This window comes from Cataglyphis hispanica, chromosome 11, assembly GCF_021464435.1.
Source record: "Cataglyphis hispanica isolate Lineage 1 chromosome 11, ULB_Chis1_1.0, whole genome shotgun sequence".
NCBI classification, from domain to species: Eukaryota; Metazoa; Arthropoda; class Insecta; order Hymenoptera; family Formicidae; genus Cataglyphis; species Cataglyphis hispanica.
In genome coordinates this window covers 3,124,697-3,151,177 of record NC_065964.1, presented here as the reverse complement: position 1 = coordinate 3,151,177, position 26,481 = coordinate 3,124,697, and the positions used below count along the sequence as shown (strand labels likewise).

Genomic DNA, 26,481 nt, shown 5'->3' with positions numbered 1-26,481 from the left:
GTGAATATTACAAGATAGTCAAGGATATATTATAAACAAAATTTGGAAAATTAATTTACATTTTAACGATAAGTTAATAAATGAGAAAAAAACGTTATAAACATTCACAAGACCTTTTTTTTAAATATAAGGAACTTTAGTTATCTAAGGGAAAGAGCCAGAAATTTCATTCTAGAAGTTTTTTCAAAATTTTTTTATTGACATTTCTTAAATTTTGAAATCTTTGGAATAAATTTTTTATAGTTTAAACAGCAACTCCTTTCCAAAGGTGATTAGCAAGTTTGGTAGATTATTTTGACAATAATGACTCGAGTAATTTTGGCAACTGTTTTAATAATAGCGGAAGTACGATGCAAGATGCCAAGATTAATATATACTGTAATAATATATGCAAAAATGTAGGTAAAATTTTTGGAAGAACGTCAAAATGTTATTTGATAAATTAAATGTATAGAATTTGGAAAAAAAAGTAAAACTTTGTTGCAATTAAATTATAATAAAATTTCGAGAGAAGCGATATTTCTCTTTGATTTTTTTCAAATAAATATTTTTTAAGGTACATTGATGATTTCTTTTATAAAATATAATTTTAAAAATACTATAGAAAAAAATAGATATGAGAAACTGTACAAAATTGATTAAATTGCACATTCTCTATTAGTTTTGGTATATAGGATGTCTTATTAAGGCGTTATTGGCGTTTGATACACGGATCATTAAATATCTGTTACCAGGTTATCAATTATTAGCAATGGAAAATAGCATAGCGACGATGGCCGGTCAATGAGATGCAGAAAACAAAAATAAAGAAACATATAATCGATCGCGTATCCTTTCCGATTCCTCAAGGCTACTACTATTAATTGGAAAATATTATCTTCGCTATATTTTCACATATATCTATTAGAATGCATTTGTACGTGATCAATGCTTTCTTTAGGCGCGCTGGAATTTTTTAGTCTAACCAGTTTTTAGCTCAACTATGATGAGTAATAAAAATGAAATAATTGTTTATGTATAAAAGATATTATCTGAGTAATAATATTTGAAAAAAAATATTTTTTTTTAGAATATTTTTCCATTTTTAATATTCATATTAGATTTTATACTATTCATTATTGTCACATGCTATTATCGTCGATTATATAAACATTGCAAATTAGATATGAATCCATCTATTTTTCTACTAATGCGTCTTAGCGACGCATCTTTTTGTCTTTACCATCATTATAATTAAATCGCTTTTTACACAGTGCTAATTATTAACGCTATTACCGCAAAAAGGCACCGGTTTTTGTGTCGCTTACTTGATCGCATAGCTTCGTAAAGTATACGATGCGGATAGGTGACATTTCATCGATGATTAGTGAATTAACCACATTCTTACACGAAAATAATTAGCTCCTAATGATTGCGAACAATGTGGCTTTTTCCGCGGTAGGATTAAGATAAATCGCTCATACTTATATCACGCTCACTTGTTGAAGAATTTGCCCGAATACCTGACTACCATTTCGTACTGGAACACTTTCGTGGTTCTATTTTAGTCTTCTAGAACAAGAAAGCGCTTCCGTGCACTTCTATACGCATCTGTGACTCTAATGATTGAAGATTCTCGTTGTCACGAGAAGGGAGAGTCAGCTGTTAGCATAGTGACTGAAATTCGAGATTCAAATCTCACATTATAAACAGCACTATGTGCATTGACTTCCTCTCAACTATTATTTTCTCATAATGTTTGGATTAATAATGCCTATCTTATACATAAATGATGATATTTGATTGAATTAAATCGCTGAGAACGAATAAAAAATATGAATACATAAATTTTACAATACTCATACCTTTTATAACGCAAACTTTATAAATTTATTTGTGAGCAAGAAATAAAATTTATTTAATATTAAATATTATATTATTTAATGTAATTATTTTACATTAAACTTTTAGATTTTTATTTTGGCTTTAATTTAAACAAATATATTTAATTAATTTGTAATTAAAAAAAAAAATACGTTTTACTAGCAACATCAAAAATAAATATTTTATTTGCATAAATTTTAATTTAAGATATATAAAAATTATTTCGTATTTTAATACAACAACATTCTTCAAAAGATGTAATTTAAAAGCGCACGCAGCAGATGCTTTGTGTTCCATTCCGTGCAATTAACGAGGTGCAATCGAGTTGATGATAATAATTAGGGTCGTGTCATGATAACGAATTGCGAATAATTCTTTATCGCGTAATTACGCAGCTGAAAATTGAGTGTGCGTGCATATTTGCACGTACACGTAAAACCAATTGTTGGAAGAGCCTTAAAAGTATTGCTGATTATTTTTTATATTGTTTGATAATGGGACACCATTATCAGTACTTGGAGAAAATTAAAAAAAAAAAAAACAAGATTAATACACTATAGGTTATTAATCGTAACAATTAAATTTAATTAAAAATTATATCCGTGCGCGCAAATAATGAGCTTTTGATAGCAAGAAAAAATATGCTGAAAATGTGCCACGAAAGTATATTCAATATTTCGCTTTTTTAATAACTTTTATTATGTATAAAACTTTCTTATATTAACATCAATAACAGGTCGACCAAGTTTTTAAAATTTTTTAATTAATTTTCTATATTTGCGATAAAATCAATAGGATTAAATTCTAAAATGTTTTATGCTAATTTTTTTACGAAATAGTAAATATCTCTTCACATTTTTTTCTTTAATCGAAATGATCGTAAATAATCGAAGGATATAAGAATATTGCGTATCTGGGTTTCGAATCAGTTCTGGTAAAGAAACCGCTGGGACAAAATTTATTTGTCCTATAATCGCGTCACGGTAATTTGTTATATATCGATAAAAGAAATGCGTTACCTCTAATCCAATTAGCAAATTAATTGCGTTATTAGACACTGATTCAAGGAGGGTACAGGCATCGCGCGTCAATAATCATAAATCATGGGATTAAAGCTTTCGTTTCGATTATACATGTAGTAGTCACACACATACTTGCAATTTTGTCGGATTTACATTTTTACGGTTTGGAGACGGATAATAGTGCCACGGTTATCATGCTGCGGTCTTTCATCTTTCTGTATAATTTCTATGCAAAAATGTCATATTTTTCTTATTTTTTTCCATTTGACACGTGATAAATATATTAATTATTATTATTTTATAACAAATTATAAATTATTATTTGATCTTTGATATTCGAATAACTAAACTAATTAACAGAATAATAATTTCAAAAATATCAATAAAAATTATTATCATATATCTCGATGATTTTGGTCTTATTATTTTCTTTTTTTCTTGATATATGCATATTTTAATCACTTTCTTCCATTTATTCTGACTTGCGAGATGTTTATCTTTGCGATCAATGTGATCAATTACTAGTTGCATTGCTCTATGCATGAAAAAGGCGGAGCTATAAAATAGGATAGGATCGAAACATATGTATGTCATATGCACGCTGCACGTTAAACGTCAGACATCGTGATCGTAATTTTGCTCAGCAGAAGATCCAAGTTAAATGTGACTAAAGATCAATGTATACATATATATATATATATATATATATATATATATATATATATATGTGTGTGCACTCTCGGCACTTCTCGGTTCCCATATATAATAGATGCTATAGACGAAAGGAAGATTTGTATTCCCAAGAAAAAGAAACGGATCCCGGATTTTTTTCTCTCGCGCGTGACAAACAAGATTTCGTCCCATTCATACCCAAAAGGCTTAAAACGGAACGAATTTAGCATACGATCGATATGCGTACATTTTTATTGCGATGTAATCGATTTACAATGTTACGGGAAATAAAATTCTCGAGATGGAGAACGACTTACGGAATCGTATAGACAGGTTGGCGATCCCTGATGCGAGAGTCAAGCGCAAAACGATGTTTGTTCTCTTCTCGATAAAGCCGCTAATTTTGATAAAGGATTTTTTGCTCGTCGTCGTCGTCTCTCGAGGCGCGTCGCGAGATATCGTTCGATTGGATATTCAAGCGGATTTACAGCCTTGGCATTTGGATCTGTGGTTGCGAAACTGACGTGGCGGTGTAATCTTTCGAGTTACACAGTTTATCCTTGTTTCGACAATGTCAGATGAAAAATTGTAAAGTACGCGAAATACGTCGTTAATCTATCACGCGAGACGTATTAGAGGAGGAAGCGTCAGCGGTTCTTTAGCAGCGCGGCGTCGAGTAATCTTCTTTCCGTCAAATTGTCTTCTTAATCCCAACCGACGAAGGTGATGGTTTTTTTTTTTCTGGCATCACGTGCCAGACACAGGGAAGACCCTGATGAGTATCCTGCTGCGAGATGTTGGGAATAAAAATCGCGTGTAATACATAAGGAGGACTCTAAAAGAATCGCTTTCATTCCTGAGTGACTAAATACACATCAAATAATGACAATGTAGTCAACAAAAAAAATGAAATTTTATATGTATTGTAGCATTAAAATTATATGATATAATATCATAAGAATAAATTCCAAAATTTTCAGATTTGAAAAATAGCATAATTCATTGCATCCTCCGATATCTAAAATAGAATAACTCATAATGTTCTAAGGATAAGATTAATTTGAGATCATTAATTTATTAAATATCGATTATTTTTTTAATTTCCATAAATTTCGACAAATATTCGAGGATTGCGACTTTTATAACATGATCGTTATATCTCGAGAAACACCAAACGTTTCAATGTCGCGTCCATCCGGTTTCTATCACGAGTCCCATCGAGTCGATCGATGTTCACGATCCCATTCGCGCAATGATTCCCGCGATCGTAAAAATCGGGAGAATTCCTGTAGGACGAAAATTTGAAAATCCTAAAGAGGGGACAAGGGTTTAGCCGCGAGCGTTCTCGGAGCAGGTTCCGCCTCCGTAGAATTATTTAGATATGTTTTCGAACGTCCACCCACAAGCCGCCAGTTGGCGCCGTCATTGTGAGAGAGAATCCCCCGAGTTCGTTCTTTTGGTCTCCGAAACGAGATGGAACTCTCTCTCTCTCTCTCTCTCTCTCTCTCTTTCTTTTGAGAAAGAAAGAGAGAGGGAGAGTCTGTCTCGGGCCTCTCTCCCCCGCCATCCGACACGGACCTGTGCACGGCGCATAAACGGCCGTCTATCATAATATTTGTGCTCGTGTCGGCGACTTGAATTATGTTGTAACGACTAGTCAAGAGAAGAAGACGATCCGAGAGAAAGAGTTACGTGTAACAGTATTCGTATGCGTGTATTACGGGAAAAGGGGCGAATGTGGTCTCGTGGGGCCTGATGTACGAGGGGATCGGACGTAGGGACGAGCGCCGTGTCCGATTTTAACGAGAATCCACCCAGATTGGATGTTGATAAAATATCGAACGGAGAACTTGATCCCGTTTTGTTGGAACCGCGAGAAGATCGGAGGGAACGATTCTCACGGATTAACCTTTGACTATCGTGATAAATGAAACGCGAGATTTCGAACGCGTCTCGAATGTTAGAACCGCGTCATATCCCATTTTTGCTATACTTTATTTCCGTTTATTTTATTTGTTTTAGAAAAAATTTGAATGATGAAACTTTTTCTTTTTATTGGAGCATATCTTTATGAAATATAACTCTTAGTTTGAAAAAAAAAAACTATACAGAATCAAAATTGGAGATTTTGGCATAATTACTTATCGATATACCTAGTATTTACACTGCTTGAGATAATATTTCTGAAAGTAATAATCCTACACAAATAAATGAATAAAGAACATATCTGATTTGGGATATAATTTATGAATTTAGACGCATCTTCGTTACATGCACATGTTTTACGTTATATAAGGACAAAGCCGAAGATAGATAGGTCCTACTAAAACCTGTTCCTCAAAATAATCAAAGAGATACGAAACTTTTATTTATTATTTCATCTACATCGTTTTTAACTTTGCATTTAGAAATATTTCTATTTGATGACTATTTAGACAAAAAATTAATTAATTAATTCATCATTAAATTTTATTAGTAGAACGTATTTAAACTATCAATAGATATTATAATAATTAATATAAAAATAATAACCAGTTTTCAAATTTCAACTTAAAATATTTTTTTTATAATATTTCTGGCTATAAAAAAATTAACGCTAGATTTAATTACATATATATAAATATGTGTGTAATATTTATAAATACTTTTTTAGAAATCTTATCCAAACGTTTTTGAATAATAATATTTTTTATTTTATTAATATTTCCAAAATTATATAAAATTACAAATTATTTTCTTAAAAATATAAGTTTATTCTTCAAATTCTCTCTCACAAATTTCAAGCATAATGGCATCTAACAAATTTCTGTACACTAAACAAATTAATTTTAGACACTTTGTAAATTAAAGCATTAAAAAAAAATACAATAAAAACATCTTTGTGTGAGGGCGCAATAAAATCCTTTTCGGGATATCAGTAGAATTTATCCATCCGATGACATAACTGACAGACAGAGTAAGAAACATCAGTTTTCCATTGGCCGATTGTCACGCGCGAGTCGTACATGTGCGCCAAAATCGTAAAAAAAGAGGTTGCTTCACGGCGAGAAAAAAAATCTGAGAATTGACTTATCCCGGGATCAACGAGTCTGGAGTCGCCTGAGTGTATTTATGTGCGATACCCTGTTTCTCGATAAGGCCGGCGGCTAATTAAACCTGAAAGCCGGCCGAGAAACAACCCCCCGCTGTTGTTTGACGTCGAAAGCAAGGGTCGAGAATTGTTTTCGACCAACGTGAGACTTTAGGCTGCGCATTCAATGCTAAATGCGATCATCTTAGGTCTCATAATACATTGTATGCGATTATCGTATAAATGATTCAGAGCAGAATTCTTTTAATTATTTTTCTTACATTCAATTATATTTAATTATATTTTATTTTATTATATTTTTATTATATTTAATTCTTATTTTAATTATTTTTTATTTTATTATATTTTAATTATTATTTTAATTAATTTTCATTTTATTATATTTTAATTATTATTTTAATTATTTTTTAATTATTTTATTTTTATTATTTATTGTTAAGATGAGAGGTCTTTGTTAAGACTAGACGATTATTAGAAATGTGAAGATTATTTAAAAATTCAAATAATTATAAATTATAATTGTAAAAATGACTTTTCTTAAATTAGATAAATCATGAAAGAAAAAATGTCATATAAAAGAATATATATCTATAAATAAAATACTAAATAAACAAGTTGGATAAATTTTATTAATACATATTAAAATTAATAAATGTATTATTTTATAACAATGGGATTATTTATCTTCAAACTCCTTTTTCAATTGCGGATAATCAAAATACTAATAGTAAAATTCAAGTCAGACGAGAATAAAATCTTTAGCGAGCTTTATCGCTATTTATTCGGCTCGTTTGATTTTATTGATTCGTGAGTCGTCTAGATCAGAGCCGCGGCGAGAAGGCAAATTCGAATTGCTTTGAGTATTCACCGAGCCGCTATAATCGCTCGTGCTTATCTCCGCTTGGCTCGCTTCGCCCGTGTGTTAATTTATGTACATCTACTATCTATCGCGATGGATAAAGGTTGGTCTGGAATCGCGTCTCATCAAGGGGGAGACCCTGCGGCAGCGCTACTTATCGATTGCGTGGGCGGCCGGCTCGCCTCGTTACGCTCATATCTTTGCCCTCTTCTCCGCCTTCTCTTCCATGTAGAGTTTCTCATATTGCGCGAGATCGGATGGGATAAAAGAAGGGTAAAAAAATACTGATAGAATTGACAAGCAATTTCATATCATTTCGTGAATGTATCAGTGGTGAAAATCATTACAATATCAGAATTATTTTCACAGAAATTTTCTTAGGAAAAAGTTTGAGTCTCAGCATTGAACCAGAAACTAAATAAATTGTATATTGAATATTTAGCAAAAAGATATTGTGATATTTTATTGACACATTTTTTATTCCAAAAAAATTTTATTACAAATAAAAAAATATATTTTATATATTTTCGCAAAATTTTTTTCTTTTTGATGATGTACTAGTATAAATTAACAATATAATAATTTATAACCTGATTTTTACCATTTTTGCTATTTAATTGATGAACAAAATAAAAATTATTTTAAATTATAACTAATATTTTTAAATAAACTTTTTATAAATCTAAAAATAAATAATTTTGCATATAATTATTATAATATTATATTACAAATATACAGTAATAAAACTATAATATAAAATTATAATATAAAATTAAAATAAAAATATAACATTTCTAAAATTAAAATATTATTGTGCAACATGCATTTGATTTTATCTGCAATAAGATACATTCAATCCAATCGAGAATCGTTGAAATGTAAAAGTAAATGACGCTGTCTGATATTCGCACTTCCCTTTTTGCACTACCTCCAGGTATTATCAAGTGTTTCATGGCGTTCTCAAGCGAATAGCTGGTTGAGATTGAGCTGAAGCCGCAGGGTGAACGAATTATGGATTCGTAGAGCGGAAAATGGATGGTTTAACGATAATCTCATTTTCGAAAATTTCAATATAATTGATAGAATTCTAGCCCTTTTCGCAAACAATTTAAAATCTCTGATACGTTTTAAAAATAATTATAGCGATTAAGCGTAACAAAGATTTATATATTTTTAAATTTTTGATAAATTTTTTTATTTTCTTTGCTGAATATCTCTGTTCATTACTTCTCTCATAAATTTGTAAATAGAAAATTAATATGTATATATATATATATAATTTCATGAAGATACATTGTAAAAAGTTGCAAACACTTTGTACAAATAACCAGCATTCAGTAATGTTTCTTCATCGTAATACTCTGGCAGTATTTAATGGATGCTTGCAGTGGAGAATCGTTATCTCGAATGCACAGCGATCGAGTACCAGTCGAATTATGACTCGAATGGAGGAAAATGGAAATTGTCCGTATTCGATACCGCGCTGCCGAATATTTACATCGTCGTGGCAACGATGGCATAATCCGATTTAATTTAATTCTCGCTGCAAGTTATTTTATGACATCGATAAGCATCTTTGTGCTCGGAGCGGGACATGATTTCAAAAATGGTACAAAAAATTCAGAGAATCGCAGGTGAAACATTATTTCACATATCTGGATCTTTGCGCAAATACATCTTATGCAAATCAATACGTAGTCCAGTCACACTTTAAGACGAAACATTTTTACAAAATTTATGTTCGCCATGAGAATTTTAATTCACGCTCTTTGTAAGAACTATTTTTTTGTTTTTCATATTATTTGTGTTATTTTTTAGCATCATATTCTTGTATATCACGAGAAGAAATCGCGTTTCTCAAAATTTCTAATCTAAAAGCAAAGATTCAATAGATTCGAAATTCACGCACACATACACAAGTGTCTCGAAAATAATCACCCGCATGCGCAACTAAATTTCATTTATCTTTTATCCGAGTAATCTTCGCGACGCGATTTCCATATCCCTCCGATTTCCGTTCCGCCAAGATCCGCCTTTGAAGTTATTTGATGCGGGCGCGGCGAGAATTCTCAAAAATTCCACGGGGTACAAATTAAGTATTTAAGATAATTAGCCGGGCGCTACGTTTCTCGTGGAAATCGACCGCATCCTCGCGGGCGCCGATGCTATCTTGCTACGCGATGCAATCTATTTCCCGAGAACTTCCTGAATCGAATGCAAGCGGTTTGATTTACATAGATACACTTAGATCATCTGATCCATTCACTATTTTTAAACAAGCAAAATTATTAATAATTATTATTAATTATAAATAATTATTAATAATTATTAATTAATAATAATTATTAATAATTTCAAATTAAATATTGCTTTCTATTAAAAAATAAAAATAATTAATCCGTATTATTTTTTGTAAATTGATTAAATTATTATCGAAATAAATTAAGTATCGAATAAAAATGAATGTGTAGAAGATTTTAGAGGCAATTATGCTTTAAACTTATTTTACTTTTATTTTTAATCGAGATAATATAAATATACATGATTATTTTTTTTAATTAATACTTTGTGCCATTAGGCTTATTTGTAAAATAAAATGCGTAATTGATACAACATTTAAGAATTACTTAACTGAATATCCAAATCGTAAGTAGCTAAACTTTATGTAACGTTTATGTGGCTTCAGAAAGATTTTATCAACAAAAATGCGAGATGATCAGCGGACCAATTTACTGTCAATTTTCGTGCAGTATAATTTAGCGTAACATAATTTCCCCACTACAATTTGCACGAAAACCACTCGTGACTAAATTGCGGTAAAATCAGGGCAAACCTCTTTTTAATAAAACTGTATGAGTGAAGAATTTTTGTTACCCAATCTTTACAAGAGGATTTAACGTTAGTAAATACCTGAATAATAGTGAAAGAGAGAGTATTATACACAGACGAAGTTAACCCTCAGGAATGTTAAAAAACTTTAGAGAAAATATATTCAGCAATATTAAAAATTAATACGTGCTGATATTCGAGTCAAACACAGTCCTTTTTGTAAAAATGTTAATGAAAATCAATTAAATTTTTTTTTCTCATTCTTCTATTTATAAATTAAAAAAAAACTTAGAAAAGTAAAAAGAAAATGTATTGCAAGATTTATATCGTATCCATGAATGTTGAATCAGCTTGAACCTTTATCTCGTTGAGAAAGAATTTGAAGTATTTATCAAGATGCGACTATCTTTATTCAGACTTTATATCTCCTGGTCTCATTTCTTTCTCATAATGTGCAAATGGATGTAGATTAGAACGAGAATCCTGTTAAACCTGACTTAATTGCGCTGTTATTTTTATTAATTCACCTTGTTGCAAGATGGAATTTATTCTTTCGCGTATATAACTGATGAGAAGCGCGAGATAATTTTGCGTTGAAGTTCTTAACACAAACTTCATCTCGTTTATCAGCAAGAAGAAGTTGAAATATCGCAATCCTTCACGCGATATATACGAGGCAAATCATTATGTAGATTTATTTACTGGAATGCACATTCTTTTTTTCTTTCACCATATATATATATATAATGGCGAATATATTGAGTCATTATGTATAGTTTGCAATAATAAAATAAATTTGATATCCGTCTTTTAAGATTGATTAAACTCGGTTATCTATTTTATTTATATATAATTTTTTTCATTAGTAGATATAATTAGTTTAAATGTTTTGTCAGTAATACAATTACTTCTGAAAAGATATGAAATGGCAATCAATTTTAAAAATAATTATTTAAATGATTTTAAATAACAAGATGATACAGACACACTTAAAGAGAGATGAAGGTAAAAAAGAATTTATTCGTATTATTGCTTTAATCATAAAATTAATGGATCTAAAGATCTTAAGTTTCTTATAATCTCTCGACATAAGATCCATTACAATTTTAATAATCAGATTTTGATATATGCAAGGACAATCGCGACATTTTTTCGACAATGACAAATCGATTATTATTTAGCAATATCATTGTAAGCTCGCCGCACATGTTCATTCTCGGAAAATCATGAGACGAAAGAGAGAGAGAGAGAGAGAGAGAGAGAGAGAGAGAGAGAGAGAGAGAGAGAGAGAGAGAGAAAGAAAGAAAGAATATCTTCTCTCTGTAATGATACGTCGCATTTACTCGCACTTGCCCGCCTATTTGCCGTAATCATTTTCCGCGCAAGAATTTAAAAGGAGAAGTAAATTCAAAGTGGTAGGTGCCGGGTAGTCGCTAGATTACTGGAGACTCGCCTAAGTGCTAGCCAGTACAAGAGCTCTTGTATTCGAATTCAGAGTACAGTACGCGATAGCCCGCGTTTTTTTTTTTTTTCAAACTCGTCGGCTTTTTTCCGCAATGCTTTTCCGCTATTCTTAAAGCTGCTTTAATGTGAAACTAATCACGATAATTGCAAAAGCGTATGCACGTTTTATAAGTACTTTAATATTCTTTGCTTTAATGATGGCCATATATAATAAATACATATTTATGTATTGTAGCAATCATGACAATAATTGATAAAAATAATGAACCTGCCAAAACTGGATTAAGATTTAATTAAATTAAAATCAAATAAGTAATAAGCAAAGTTTTATCTGTTTATATTTTTAGAACTTATTTTGTCACATTTTTGAGCGTTTAAGATTTAAAAAAGCATCATCATAAAGAAATTATTATATGATTGCGTAGTTCTTCCAATCTATCTTACAGATAGAAAAAAGAAATCCTATTTAAATAAATTGACTGCAGTATTCAATTATTAAACGAATGAAAAGTCGTCGCATCTCTGAAACGCGAATATCAATATCGGGTAGGAAATTGCGATTATATCGATGGCGAACGAGCAATTTCTTATCCAACGCGCCTCTAAAAGAGTGCAATTACAAGTGTCAAATCATTTATTGGCCATACCTCATATTTTCCAGCGTCTAAAAGCATAGCCCTGATGAGATCGTTTCTCGAATCGGGCGGCACCGTCGCGCCTCTCGCATTATCGAGCGATCTTCGGGAGACCCGCAGGGGTGAATTGGACGATTCTGTACATGTAAAATGCAAGCTGCAAACCTGCTCTTACGCGAAAAAAGATGGATCATTTTAACGCTTACGAGGAGGCGCGATGAAAAGAATCGCGGCGAAAATAATCCGAAGAATTGAACCGCGAGTCGAAATAGCGATCGTTCTTATTTCTTCTTCGTTCTCAATAAAAACGTGGATTTTTGGAAAGAATTGCTATAAAAATATTACAAATATTTCTTTTTAACGCGTTGTGCATTATTTGAGATCTTACCTCCGTCCCAATTTTCTTTTAATATTTTTCATAATTAAAAATTAGATTTCATTGAAGTGATGTTTAAGATTGATCATTATTTTGCAACGGTGGAAAAAAGTGTGGCCGTAAGGACGAAGAATATCAAGTAACAAGGCAATATTTAAAATTATAAAGACGCGGTATGGCGCCTCTAATTATGGTTACGCCATCAAAGATACCGACCTTGCATCCATCTAAATTGGGATTTTTTTCGGGATCGGCCGCGTGAAGGAGAGAATGTACGCGCCGCGCGAGAGAGTTCGTTTAACTTTCAAATTGACCCCGATTTAAACCGCAAAAGGATACCTCGTCGGCATCCTTTGGTTTGGTAGACACGACTCTTCGGCGGATCCAATTTGCCGGTGAGGTGTGAAGCGATGTTTCGGACTTTTAGAGGAGGAGCAAAGTGGATACGTAAGTTGCCTTGAGGATGTACAACGATGCCGAAATTATTCATAAGGATGGAACTTTTATAAAAGATTGGTCTCCTTTTTAACAAGGACATTGATTACTGAAGTTTCTTATTTATTTTGTTAAATTTTATAGTGACAATTTAACATTTTATATTTTTATTACATCATTTCAACTATTCTGAATATTTTCACGGCTTAATTTTTTTTACATTAACTCACAATTTTTCAAATTTTCTGAATTTAACTATCTACGATTATTTTATATTCCGCAGAATACAAGTTTTAGTGCACGGTAGTTTAGAAACTAAAAATTTACCCTGACTATTAAACAGCGCGAATATGTAAATCGAGCTACGTTTTTGTTCGATACTCCTCACGCAAGAAAAATAAAGCATAACGATGACTATAACAACTTCAATTAGATCAATTTTCATACGCGCAAATACCGAGTATTTTAGAAATTCCGTTTGTTGCTTTTTGCTGCATAAATCTTGGAATTTATTTGTATTCCAAGTTAGCGATTACGGCGATCAAACGAGTTTGACATGAGCGAGCACGTGTTCGACTCAACGACTGCAATGACAATGACGACGATGACGCGATTCCGCGAGATCTTTCGGAAAACCTACGGATCTCTATCCTCGATCTAATGTAACATATTTGCGAGAACTTCCTTCGCATGTTTCATTTGCATTCGCTGGTAGGCTTCAGGTTAGACCGATAATCAGACGACCAGCTCGGGCTGCCCGTTCGTGCTTCACGCTTCTGATTAACCGCCGAGTGTTTCGCATTCCGCGGGTTGCTTCTTATGCTGTTTCGTGCGGCACGGTGGCGAAGCAGTTCTCAAACTACGTACTCGAATTTTAGTACTGACATATATACGTAACATTGGCGTAACGAAAAAAAAAATAATATTTATGGATGCAATCTATGGATTAAATCTTTAACAGATAAATTTTAAGACACTGGTTTTTTTTATATCTTACAAGTGATTACGTAATCAAAGTAATTGTAAAATAAAATAATAACATGATCGCATTTGTGAACGCAATTTTATAATTTTCGCAAAATATAGTATATTGATATTGTCAACTTTCAATGTGAGTTTTTTGAGGATATAATTTCTTGGAAAATCATATTGAAATCAGGAATGTAAGAAATATTTGTTAAGGCTTGAATAATAGCATAAAAGATCCGACGCTAAATTCTATGATAGATGTTAAACATGCGTGCATCGGAGAAATAAATCTAAGGAGAACTGCGATATTCCCTTTATCCTTTAATTATCTTTCACCTGGAGCAATGTAAACAGGAAATAAAACCGATCAACCTAATCAAAGATAAGATATACCCGGCATGTCGGTAGATATGCTCGATATAAATGAGACGATACGTCATTTACAGTCATACTAAAACGCATCGATCCTTGGATAGCAGATTAATTGCTAGACCTGTATGTTGGATCGCTATGAAATAAAACTGAAATTGATTGGCGATTCTCGAGACAAAGCGAGATTACTTTCTCCCATATAACGAAACGTTGAATGTCGAAACGATTATGTGAAATGCATAATGAAAAATTTTCATATGATGACAAATACTTAATTCTACTAATAAAAAAAAGTATAATAAAATTAATGTAGAATTTTAATTTCAATTATGCTTATTAATTTTTAATTCAAATTTTGAATAAATTTTTAATGACATTAATATTTTTTTATTTCACATTTTACCTTAATATTTCTTTTTAATTAATATTTTTTATTGATATTATTTAATATTATTTTGCATATTAATGTCTTAATATCTTAGAAATATGTTTTCTTTGTTGAAATTATATTTTTATAGAAAGAAAAATGTCAAAAAATATACAAAATTTTATATTCTATTGTACGTATTATATATAAATAATATAGATAATTTACATAGATAGATAGTAATATTAATAGGTAATTTTAATTTATTCGACATTTAACGACCATTTTTCTTTAGATTTTTAATATATATTTTAAGCAGTAAGAGAGCGAGAATAGCAAGTACCTGGAACTTCTGCTTGAATTTTTCAAAGTGCGTAGCAGAGCAAGATTTCATATTTATGTGCGCTTGTCTATAATTAAATGTAATTTCACGGTTGATCAAACTAGCTGAAATTGCTTCTTTAGGATCTTTTGAAAATCTTGCTATCGATCTTGATGTTATAAGAGATCGCGAAAATTTATTGATATGTCGAATTAAAAGAGGCAAATCGAAAATTTATTGAGATTATAATTAATCGTATCTTCTTTATGATCATAACATCACGCGATAATTTTATTTTAATTCTTAGAGAATCTCTTGTGATTACAGTTCAGCTTATTTTTTACTATTAACAATCTTTTTGTCTTTTGATTTGCGGAATATGAATTGTTATGGCTATAAGTCACACGTCTCTTAAGAAAATCAAATTTGACGATACAATCCGTTTCAAATTATATTTTATAAAAATTTGAGAAACATAAAAATTAATATTCCATAATATAAAATTTTGTATTTACTTTGTATTTGAAGTTCATAGTTTGTTTTTCAACATTTTTAATAATTAATGTCATATAATTCAACTCCTTAAGTTTATGTCTTGTTCTAACAATGAGCTTAATTTATCCTTAATTTAGTTCTTAATACATGTGATCGAGACAAAGTTCACGATTTCTGAGATATCTTCTATAAGGAAAGAACGGCTATTATCAAAATATCGATGGATTAATGTTATGTTTGATATTCCAAGCATACACATCTTTCTATCTATAATTTTCTAAGCTGCCACTGTATAATTTTTCCTATAATCAGTCAATTTTAATGCACATTGCGCATTTTAATCGATTTACAGCGTTTCGAAGATGGAAGCATACTCCTTCCAACATTATCGGCAATTTTTTTTTTTTTTTTTTCAAAATTCTGATCTAGCTGATCAGGCGTGTATCATATATTTTATATTCATGAAATCTTGTGGGCTGTAATTAAGTTAAAATTTTCCAGTTGATTGAGCAATTGAAAGTTTTTTCGAGTTCTTGCTAGTCCGCGAAAAAACCCGCAAGGTATAATCGCTATTGAACAGAATTTATGACCGGAAAATGATTGATATTATTTAATTAGAACTTCTCTCTCTTAGATTTTCATATCTAAAACACACATTGTTTACGATAACATAACCGATACGCTGATTGTAAATTATATAATTATTAACATGAATAAAATTATAAACATTTTTATAAATCGCAATTACAATCTTCGCAATATTATTAGCTTTAATGTCTAGAGTCTTTTCTTTAAAAAGAAATTAACTTTTGAAATATGACAAACATTTTTTTTATTTGAAATTTTCGGCTTGCAATTAGCCAACATTTTTTTATTCAAGCAAAATATATTTGGTTTTTGAGATTTTTTGTTTTTGAATTTTTTCTTGCAATTTTTATATCAAGTCGACATAAATAGAATTAAAAGCATTTGATGCTTACAAGAGAGCTTTATAATTAAGTTAGAGTTTTATGTTCCAACTACCGTCGGCTTATATCGATATGGAAGCGAACGAAGCTTTCGTGCGCTTATTAACATCAAATTACAATCGCCAAGGGTGTGATTATAACACGATTCTTCTTCGCATGTTCAAAAGAACGAGCGCGCGGAGAACAGGTTGATTATAAGCAGTCATCGATCGAGAGGCACATTTTTCATTGGCTATCGTTACATCTTCTGTTTATCCTTACGAGCGCGTGTACTTCGATCGGCGTAACATCAGGTTGCGGCCAAAGAAATATAATGAATAGGAAATATTTTGAAAGCCGGAGAATAAAATGTATGTACAGAGAGAGAGAGAAACGCGCTGTACGTGCGCTGTATAACATATTTCATAAAGATTTAATATAATTAATTAATTTAATATTATGTAATAACACTAATGTGGAATTTATTTTAACAAATATGGGAAGATTTGAAGAAAAAAAAAAAATTCCTTTGCGATGTCATTTTTGAAAGCGTTGAAATCATTATTATATGTATCTCTTATACACATAATTTTTTCTTTTTTTTTTTTAATTAAATATTTATAGCTTTATTTGCAACGCTTGAGAGAGATATATAAGAATATATAATTTTGAAAGAGATATATAAGAGATATATAATTTAAATTAATGTTGAATTGTTGATAGCATTTATTATACTTTCCATTTATGTCTAATTTTAATTTAAGTGATAGTTTATTTTGCACTGAACTCGGAAAATAAGATTTTTGTGTATCCGCGTTAAATCGAAATAAATAAGTTTTGTCTCATAAAAAAAGAATTTACTTACCGAGCCATAAAGTAGACCGCAGGAATCCATACAGAGGTAAAGGCAGGTCGCTACGCCTTGAATCCTTAATTGACCTCTCGATATCGATGTTCTTTGAAAAATCGCTGAAACAGATGATAATTGTCTCATCAATTTTATTAAATCTTTTTATAAAGATTATTTATTATGACAATAAGTGATCTGATCCGATGGTACATATTTCTCGAATACAAATATAAAATCCAATGACATAATAGGATGGGAAAGAAACAGGTTCTCTGAATGTTTTAATCCGAGTCTTTTTCTCTCTAATGATCCAATCTTGGATGAGATAAATACGTATTTTCAACCGATTCGTAATTCGTGACGTTTATCTCGAGCGTCACTGTTCATCGAGCTACTCGGTGGCGTTGTCTGGCTTTGATAAATGAAGTTTGAGCGCAAAATTGCATATAAATCGTGCAATCGCAGCCAAGCAGAGACATGCAACATTGCAGCTCGACATTTATTTAGACTGTCGATATACTGATTCCGTCGAGAATTATTCACAAGCGTGATCGACCCCTAAGTAAGGTCTGTGTTTAACGTCCATTTGATGCGATGCAGATTTCAGCACGCGAACAGATATATCTCGCATAGAGATCGGTAAATGAAATAAATTATCATAATAATCGACAAGGTAGCTATTTTATGGAAAATCATGGAAAACCTGGAATTCTTAGGAAATTTTATTGGAACCTAGGAAATTAAAAAAGAAAAATTTCTGTTTAATTATTTTACTCTTATACTGTCTTAAACAATCTGCAATCAGCTGATAAGCCAAGTTGTGATTTATGTGTTTAAAATATATATCTTCTTTTCAGTACATTTAGTATTCGAAACTTGGCTTTGTGTTTTTTCTTCTTATGAATGAAAAACGCGTACAATAAAAAGATTTATTTTAAGAATTTGCATAAAAAAAATCGTTAAAATATTCTCTTTACCTGGAATTTTGAAAAAAAATATCTACAAGGTCAGAAAATTTTTAGCGAATTTTTTTGCAAGATTTGACATCATAAATCGAAGCGCGTTCGGCTGGATGATCGGTTGCAACTCTGTACTACGGCTCACTTACAGTGTAATCATCTTAATCCCTCAAAGCTCCTATACGGCACGCCGGGCGCGAATTAAACATGTGCGTGACACGATCTAGCGTGGATCTCTACGATCCGGCGAACGCGATTGCGTATCTGAACTCGGGATCCGGTAAACGAAATGAATTATCGGGAACGAGCGATTCTCGATTCACCTCTCTTCGTGCTTCGTTTTTCTTTGTTTCGGGTTGTTTTCCTCGGGAAGGAGAAGCATACATGCTCAATCCGCGGCCGCGCTATTACTCATCCTCATGGAATACGTGCTTACATACAGCGGCGACATAATCATTTTAATTCCTCAATAGTTTATCCGAGGAATAACGCGCAGCACACGTAATAACGTTAAGCGCGAGTAGCATTAAGGATGTGCGTGACAATCTGACACAATCGCAAAACGAACGCAATGGCGTATATCTCACCATCTATAAGCGCGGTACGCGCGTTAAATACAGGGTGTTCAACGCGGTAATTCATTGCTCGGTCTCTTAATTTCTCTCTTAATCTGTTTTCTTTTCTCTCGATATTGCAAAATGATGGGACGGGTGCGTATGTAAATGACCATGTAATTAAAGCGCGACGAGTGGAGTAGCGAGTTTCATATTCGACCTGGTTTATACTCTACGAATCCACTTTTGATTGCAGGAAAATAAAATGACAGTTTGTCGCGAAAAAAAAAAAAAAATTACATTTACAGGATATCTGTTTATAGTATATAGTTCGTAGTCCCCGTTACATGTATAACGAGGCTTCTGTTATTTTTAACTAAATGGTATGAGACATGGAAACTAAACGTCCTATTTTTACTTCTTGTTATAAAATTTTGATGAAAAAAATATTCGATATTAAGACACTACAATTCGTAAATTCATAGTCTTCAAAAAAATCTAGATAAATTAATAAGTGTAAAAAAAATATCAATTTCTTTATTTTTCACATATATACTGATTGCTATACATTATTGAATATTTATCTAGCCCTCTGTAATGATTTTTCTTGCTATTTAATTTTCTGCAATTTAAAAGTGAGCACTTGGAATCAACTTGACTCGATGTGAAACAGCGCAGGTTGATTTTAAACGAATGATTGGGCAAACTGGCTCGAGTGTCTCCGGCGTACTTGCCTCCCTCGCCCATCCAACATGTTGCTGTCATCGCGATTAAACATGCCGTTGCATCGCGAAGACGCATGGGCGTGTTAGTCGCGTCATTTACCACGGTGGCTTGTGCATGAAGCGTAAATATCTCGTATACGCATACTCGCAATTTTTTGCGAAGATTACTTACGCACTTTTACGATGACTATCGGTCATTAAACGCGTTAAACCTACAACAAATGTCGATGAATCGTCCAAACAAAATTTTATAGGATATCGGCAGAGAGGCAGGAGGAAGATTGCAAACAGATATTATTTATTATAAAATGTGTGGAATTAAATTTTTGTCACATAATTAATGTCAAAATACTGAATATTTGAAATATTAATTATTAAGATATCATTTTGCTCTTTCGATTTTATGTTAATATTTAATTTGAAATGGAACGGCTCTGCTGACAGATATATAATTTTCTCAGAATTATCTTCAAAATATTCTGTGTTTCTGACGTTTACGATAATTTATTTACAATTAGTTATGCGGCGTTGACTTACAGCTTTAAATCAGTGATCGTAAGATTCAAATCTCGAAGGTTTTAGTTTTTGTATGTTTATTACAACACGTACTAATTAAGAATAGAGCTCTCTGTCTACTACCAGAAAGACATTAAGTGTAACTTGTCATTTCAGAAAATCGACGATGATAGCATCTGAGAGCTGTAATTCACGGATAAGTCGTTTGAAGTGTACAAGACATTTTCGATTCTTTGCGCATACGTGATCGTTTACCGGCTACTTTATAAAGACATGGGAGTATATGATAAAGGAAGGCTTTAATGCAACCAGAACCGGCAATTTCGCGAGGAAGACGATGTCATAAAGTCATAAAATAATATTAATGCATATTGCTATAATATCTTCGTAATCGTTTAGTCCCATTTAGCGATTAATAAGATATAATTAAATTGTAACGATTCAGGGAGCGCGGTTTATGACAAAATGATGCATCCAATAGGTATAATCGTTTGTGATATTTTTGAACGATTATCTTACGAATTTAATTAACGATGCAATTAATGTAAAAGTAGATTCAAAAAACTTATCGAGCTAAATAAGATCGCGTGCCGCATTGCAACGTTATGATTTCAGTTAGCGCATCAAAAAAAAAAAAAAATATTAAGCGAATTGTAACATGCAATGTCGAATTCATGTAGAATTACATGAAAAGTAATAAAAGCTAGCGGCTCAAGATAGTGATTAATATCACGGTATGCGGAATTACGTTTAAATAGGATAATTTTCATGTTACAAAATATACATTTCCCCTTAAAAACATTGCATGTAATGTATAATTGCGATCGATTAGGAATAATTATACCTTAATTACACTTAATATTATGTTTTAAAACAAAGTGACGTTTATATCCTTATTTCGGCATTAACACTTTCCACTCTTTCTACGTCAATTTCAATTACATTAATTTAATTATTATTCTATTTATTATATATTTTACATCCTTTCTTTCCCGATATTTATAGTAAGTATATATCTTTTTATTTTATATTATTATTTAGTAATAAAATATCTGCAAAGAGTATCAGACAAATTTATTATTAAATTAATATTAAACAAATAGGCTATCATTTATTTCAAAAGAAATGAAAATCGACGCTTTGAATAAATGTTGTTGCATGGCATGATTGTAATTCGTTATTCGGATGCAGGGAGAGCTAAGATATATGTTAATATATGCTATATACAATTTAAGAGAAGCGAAGGGACGATCAGAAGAGAGACAGTGAATATCGTTTGGCTTGTAGGCAAATCGCCGTGTCACACACGAAGCATCAATTACTAATTTCGCGCTTTACACGAATTTATTCTTTTCATTTTTACGAGCCTGAGCTCTCGTGCTGCACATATTACGCGCGCGCGCGCGATCGTAGATTAATTTATTACTGGAACGCGAATTTATGACATCGTTGCGATACAAACTCGCGATTCACGACAACAAGCCTCATACATCGTCAAGCCGACGTATAGCAAACCGATGGTCTTATCAGGATATTTATAATTTATTCGAATTGCTATAAACGCAAGAAAAATTTGCACACTAGCGTGCAGTGACTTCCATTTCCGGGAAGCATAGAAATGTCTATGGAAATCGATTTATTCGCCATACCGATCGCTAGAATCCATCCATTGGTATCAATGCGATATCGCAACACACTTTGCAAACTCTTTCAAGAATCGATGGGGCACGTGGCTCAAGGAACAGTTGTGTATTCATCAAATAATGATATATTATTGCTCATATTTTCAAAAGAAAGGGAAAAATTTTTATTAAATATTTTAAATCAAATTATTCTATTGTAATATTTTTCTAGAGTTTTTTAGAGTTTGCAGAAAAATAAGAAAAAAGATATATTCTTTTTTATTTTAAAATAATTATCTATTATTTATTCGTAATATGTAGAACAATTTTATATTTTTGTTATGTTTCATGTTTTACGTGTAATGTCTCTTCAAAAAAAAAATTAAAAACATATTTTTTTCGTACATCCCAATGTAGTAGACTCGGCATTTCCCTTCGGGCGAAATTCACGTCAACCTTCATGGCGCTCGCATTTTATTGCTAATTTTAGAATTTCAATGCAGCATAAGAGAGCGACATTAGAAAGCCGACGTGGTTTACGTCTTCGGGCAATGCGTCGCGATGTCGGAATAAATTATTGGCATTATAAATTTAATTCAAGAAACAAGTTAGAAGTCGTTTCGCGCGCGTTCTCGTACCCAGATGTTTCGACTCACTTGCGTGCTGCTCCTTTTGGATGATGTTAAATTATATGCGTATACTATTGGAAGTATAATAACATCCTCGTGAATTCTGCGACTAGACGGGAAATGGAAATGTTACGTTGCAGGGGAAAAAAACAAATGTTATTCAATACGGGACAGTGATAAAAGAAATTATGACAATTGATTTGTGAAGATAATTATTTTGTATTAAATCCAATAATAAAATCGAGAGACTATAATAAAAGTTTTTTTTTCTGAAAACACAAAATAAAATGTAGATGTGGCTTCAATGTCATTATCATTATCACAATATGCAAGTAATGTGCTATCATTATTACAATACATCAATATATAAATCAATAATATAAAATATATATAGCAATTTTTTGGAGTGTGTGTACATTAGTTCGATATACCTGTCATGCGTTTGACATAATCTGATATTTCAAAGATAATTCCTTTCATTCGTTAATGCATACACTTATTTGTTGACATGCTTAAAAGTGCGATGATCGATCACGCATTCGACACGATAAATCGTCAATAAGATACGCGCGTGTTGATGATAATGGATATACTCAGATTTACAGATGTAGCGGTACAGTTAACGAGCTTTTGTTGTAACAAAAACGCCATTTTAATTAAGCGTCTGCGCCTTTTCACGCGTACTCCAACGATTGATTATCGTATCTCTGTACATTGTAAATATAAAACTTTTTATTTTTTAAAAGAAAAGAAGAGCGAAAAATTTTCTTTCCAATATTTCAGATCTCAAAATCGCGTACAAATTTGCATTTGCCGTTATTTTTATATAATACGCGCATTAGTCGCTAATTTTTTTTTAAACGAATATTTTTGCTGATTAAATTACAATTTTTTTTATTCAAGTGTTTTTTCTCGTCTTGTCATTTTTTTTTACTTATTATTTAACGAATGAATGTCACTGTACGCGTACGTGTCGATTTGCATGGCACGCAATGTCATCGCGTAGGCGTGTAATGGGCGTGATACATATTTCGAGAATATGAATCAGTCTGGCGAGAATCGCCAGACATATCTACGCGCGAACTTTCGCCTATCCTTCATTTATACAGTCTAAGAATCGCTGACTGTTGCGTCCGACAAGGCCAAATATCTGCGCGTATCGTCACGTAATATTGCTTGTCTACGTGATACGAAGCACGCGTCTCTCGCAGCGTGAGTAGTGCATGCAATAAAAGTGATTGATAACCGCAATAAAATTATACATATGAGCGAATTGACTCCGACAACGTCTAAGGCAACTCCGCAAGCATCTAAGGACGTTTTAAAATTCATTCGAAAACCGTACTTCCGAGTTCTTTGAGAACAAATATTTCTCAAAGAATTTTTGATAAAATTTATATTTGCATCAAAATTATATATTATTGTTTTTAATTATATATTAAATTTAAATATTAATTTAAATTTTATGTATGCCAAATTATATTATATTTATTAATATTTTATTATATAAAGTATCTCGTGATAAATTGTAGCTTCGTGAATCACTTACACAAGTCCAGTATACTTGCGTAACACTTGTACATTTTTCAGTTTCTCGCATTATGGTAAATTTCTAAATTGTCGAAGCGGGCACGTAGATTATTCACGCGGACAGCATTAGTCGCGTCGCAATTTTCGGTGGTCAAGTTACTTTCTCAGCAGCGGCACCGCATGAGATTGGAATCGATGAAAGAGGAAACGGTAGGATTTATCACGGCGGTGGATAAAATTTACGCCCATCTGATTAAAAATCCCAAACGCGCGTCCGCCGCCGCGCCGTCGAATCTTGAGGCGTATCTTGTGGCAAATTAGTGTGGATATCGTGGGATCGGGTTAAGCGGGAATTAAAAACTTTTAACGAGAACAAATAACCTTGACACATAAATAGGTGGACGCGTTGGTCATCCCATCGCGTTTAAATCAACGCCTGCATTTTTGGAAATCGCCGCGATTAAGATATAATTACAAGTAAGAATTAAAGATCAATTATTAATATGAAGTAAATGAGAAAGAGGCGCTCACGATTAAAGTAACATGTGATTTATTTACTTAAAAAAATAATATTATATCGTCGCATCTTAGGCAAAAAAGAAATTATTTAATTAGGAGTTTATGTACATGTTATATATTTTATATCTTATTCATATTTTTTTTTTATCTTTGCTGTATTCAATATAAATGAAGCTCTCATTTCGAAGAAATGTTTCATAAAGAGAATCGAAAAGCTACAGTCAACAAGAAGCTAAAGATCGCAGAGAAAATATATGGAAAATACAATGTATGTACGTGAATGAGAAGGTAGAATAAGAGCAAAGGTTTCAAAGTGCGCGCAAACATCCAACAATGTTGGTGCCTTTCTAACGTACCTTGTTTAAGTTGAAGATACCGCGATGTTTACTGACGAAATATGCATCAAACATTTGTAAATGTTATGGCATCTGGCGGTGGAAAGCAAAATTATTTCCGGCGCATTAAAATACTAATCTTGGTTCCCTAAACTTATCAAGTATACATACATCACCGTGATAACGGAAGCAAACCACGATTCAATAAAATACTTTCTAATATAAATGTTTATTTTAGTAGTCGCATTTTTTTCATTCAACAATATATCGTTAACTTTTTTAATTTCTTATAATGAATAATAATTATAATTTATCGTGTACTATTCTTTTTCCAAGATTATTTTATTAAACTACTCTAAATAATGTGTGTTATATTTCAAAAAATACTAGAAAACTTAATAATGTTTTTTTTTTTATACTTTATTTATTATTATATATTTTTAATTAAAAGCAGAATAGATTGAATTTAAAAAATAAGGATTTTGAAAGATACACTTACGCTTCATAAAGCCATTCTGGGATTTATATGCTACTCTCATAGATTGTCTCAAAACCATAAAGTTATAGCTGCAGCTTTCGATCGTCACGCGATTAAAAAAAAAAAAAATAATTACGAAAAGTATCAACGAAAGAGGCCACTAACCCGAATATTATGTCACGTGGATTAAGCTCGTCATCGAGATCGCCCTTCATAGGGTGCCGAAAATAGCAGCCCCGTTGATGTTGTTGCATGCACTCTACCATAATAAACGTAACTCCTTGCATACACCATACACTATCGTTTGATCTCTATGGCTGATCGAGCCAATACATTTTTCTGCTTCCCGTTTTCACAAGCCCTATATTTTTCGCCACAATCATTGCCCTGGTTTACATTCCGTGATTTTGAGGTCAGACGTCTCTTTATTTTATTTTATTTTTTTTTCTCTTTTTGTTCAGGATGCACGAGAAGTTGCTATTTTTGATGCACATTTACGTAAGTTGAACTTATATCACTGCACGTTCGATATAACTGCTTAATTTTTAAACGAAACGAATGAAATTTTTTTCTTTGTCCTTCTACTTATATAAAGTTAATTGATTAGTCATTCGAGTTTGCATTATAAGTGCAACGGGTTTCTCCGCGAAAGCTCCAAGCACATCTTGCGGTTGTGCGTGTTAATCGTTGTCAGCGATAGTGTGATGCTGATGTGTAATTTGAGAAATGCCTGTAATTCGAGTACTCTTTTAAACCCGGAAATCGGATAGAGCTTTCATTCATTGACAATTCAGGAAAGTTGGGACTAAAGTAACAGCTGGAACAACGCCAGATTGAGTCAACGTGCTTGAATGTGTAAGTGCATGTAGATTCACTTCACTTAATTTACCGACATCAAAGACAATTGTATGAAATAATGTAGCACAAAGATCTCCTTTCTTTGGAACTCGTTCCTTTTCCCTTTTTTCAAATTCTCAATTTTCTGTAATTGTCATATTATTTTCAATCTTTACACCCACATTCTATTAAGTTATTTTTAGATTTAG

The 26,481-nt window shown here is 31.9% G+C and overlaps 1 protein-coding gene and 1 long non-coding RNA gene across 3 annotated transcripts in view; one reads left to right on the top strand and one right to left on the bottom strand.

The window, feature by feature from the left end:
- LOC126852771 (uncharacterized) overlaps positions 1-26,481 on the top strand; it is a 242,475-nt gene that overhangs the window by 71,254 nt on the left and 144,740 nt on the right. The gene's annotated exons all lie outside the window — the stretch shown is intronic.
- The window catches only part of LOC126852728 (uncharacterized), a 72,471-nt gene that overhangs the window by 3,220 nt on the left and 42,770 nt on the right, over positions 1-26,481 (bottom strand). The window contains exon 2 of the mRNA XM_050597826.1: positions 17,584-17,687. Coding sequence (XP_050453783.1) covers positions 17,584-17,687 — 104 coding nt within the window. The remainder of the gene's footprint in view (positions 1-17,583; positions 17,688-26,481) is intronic.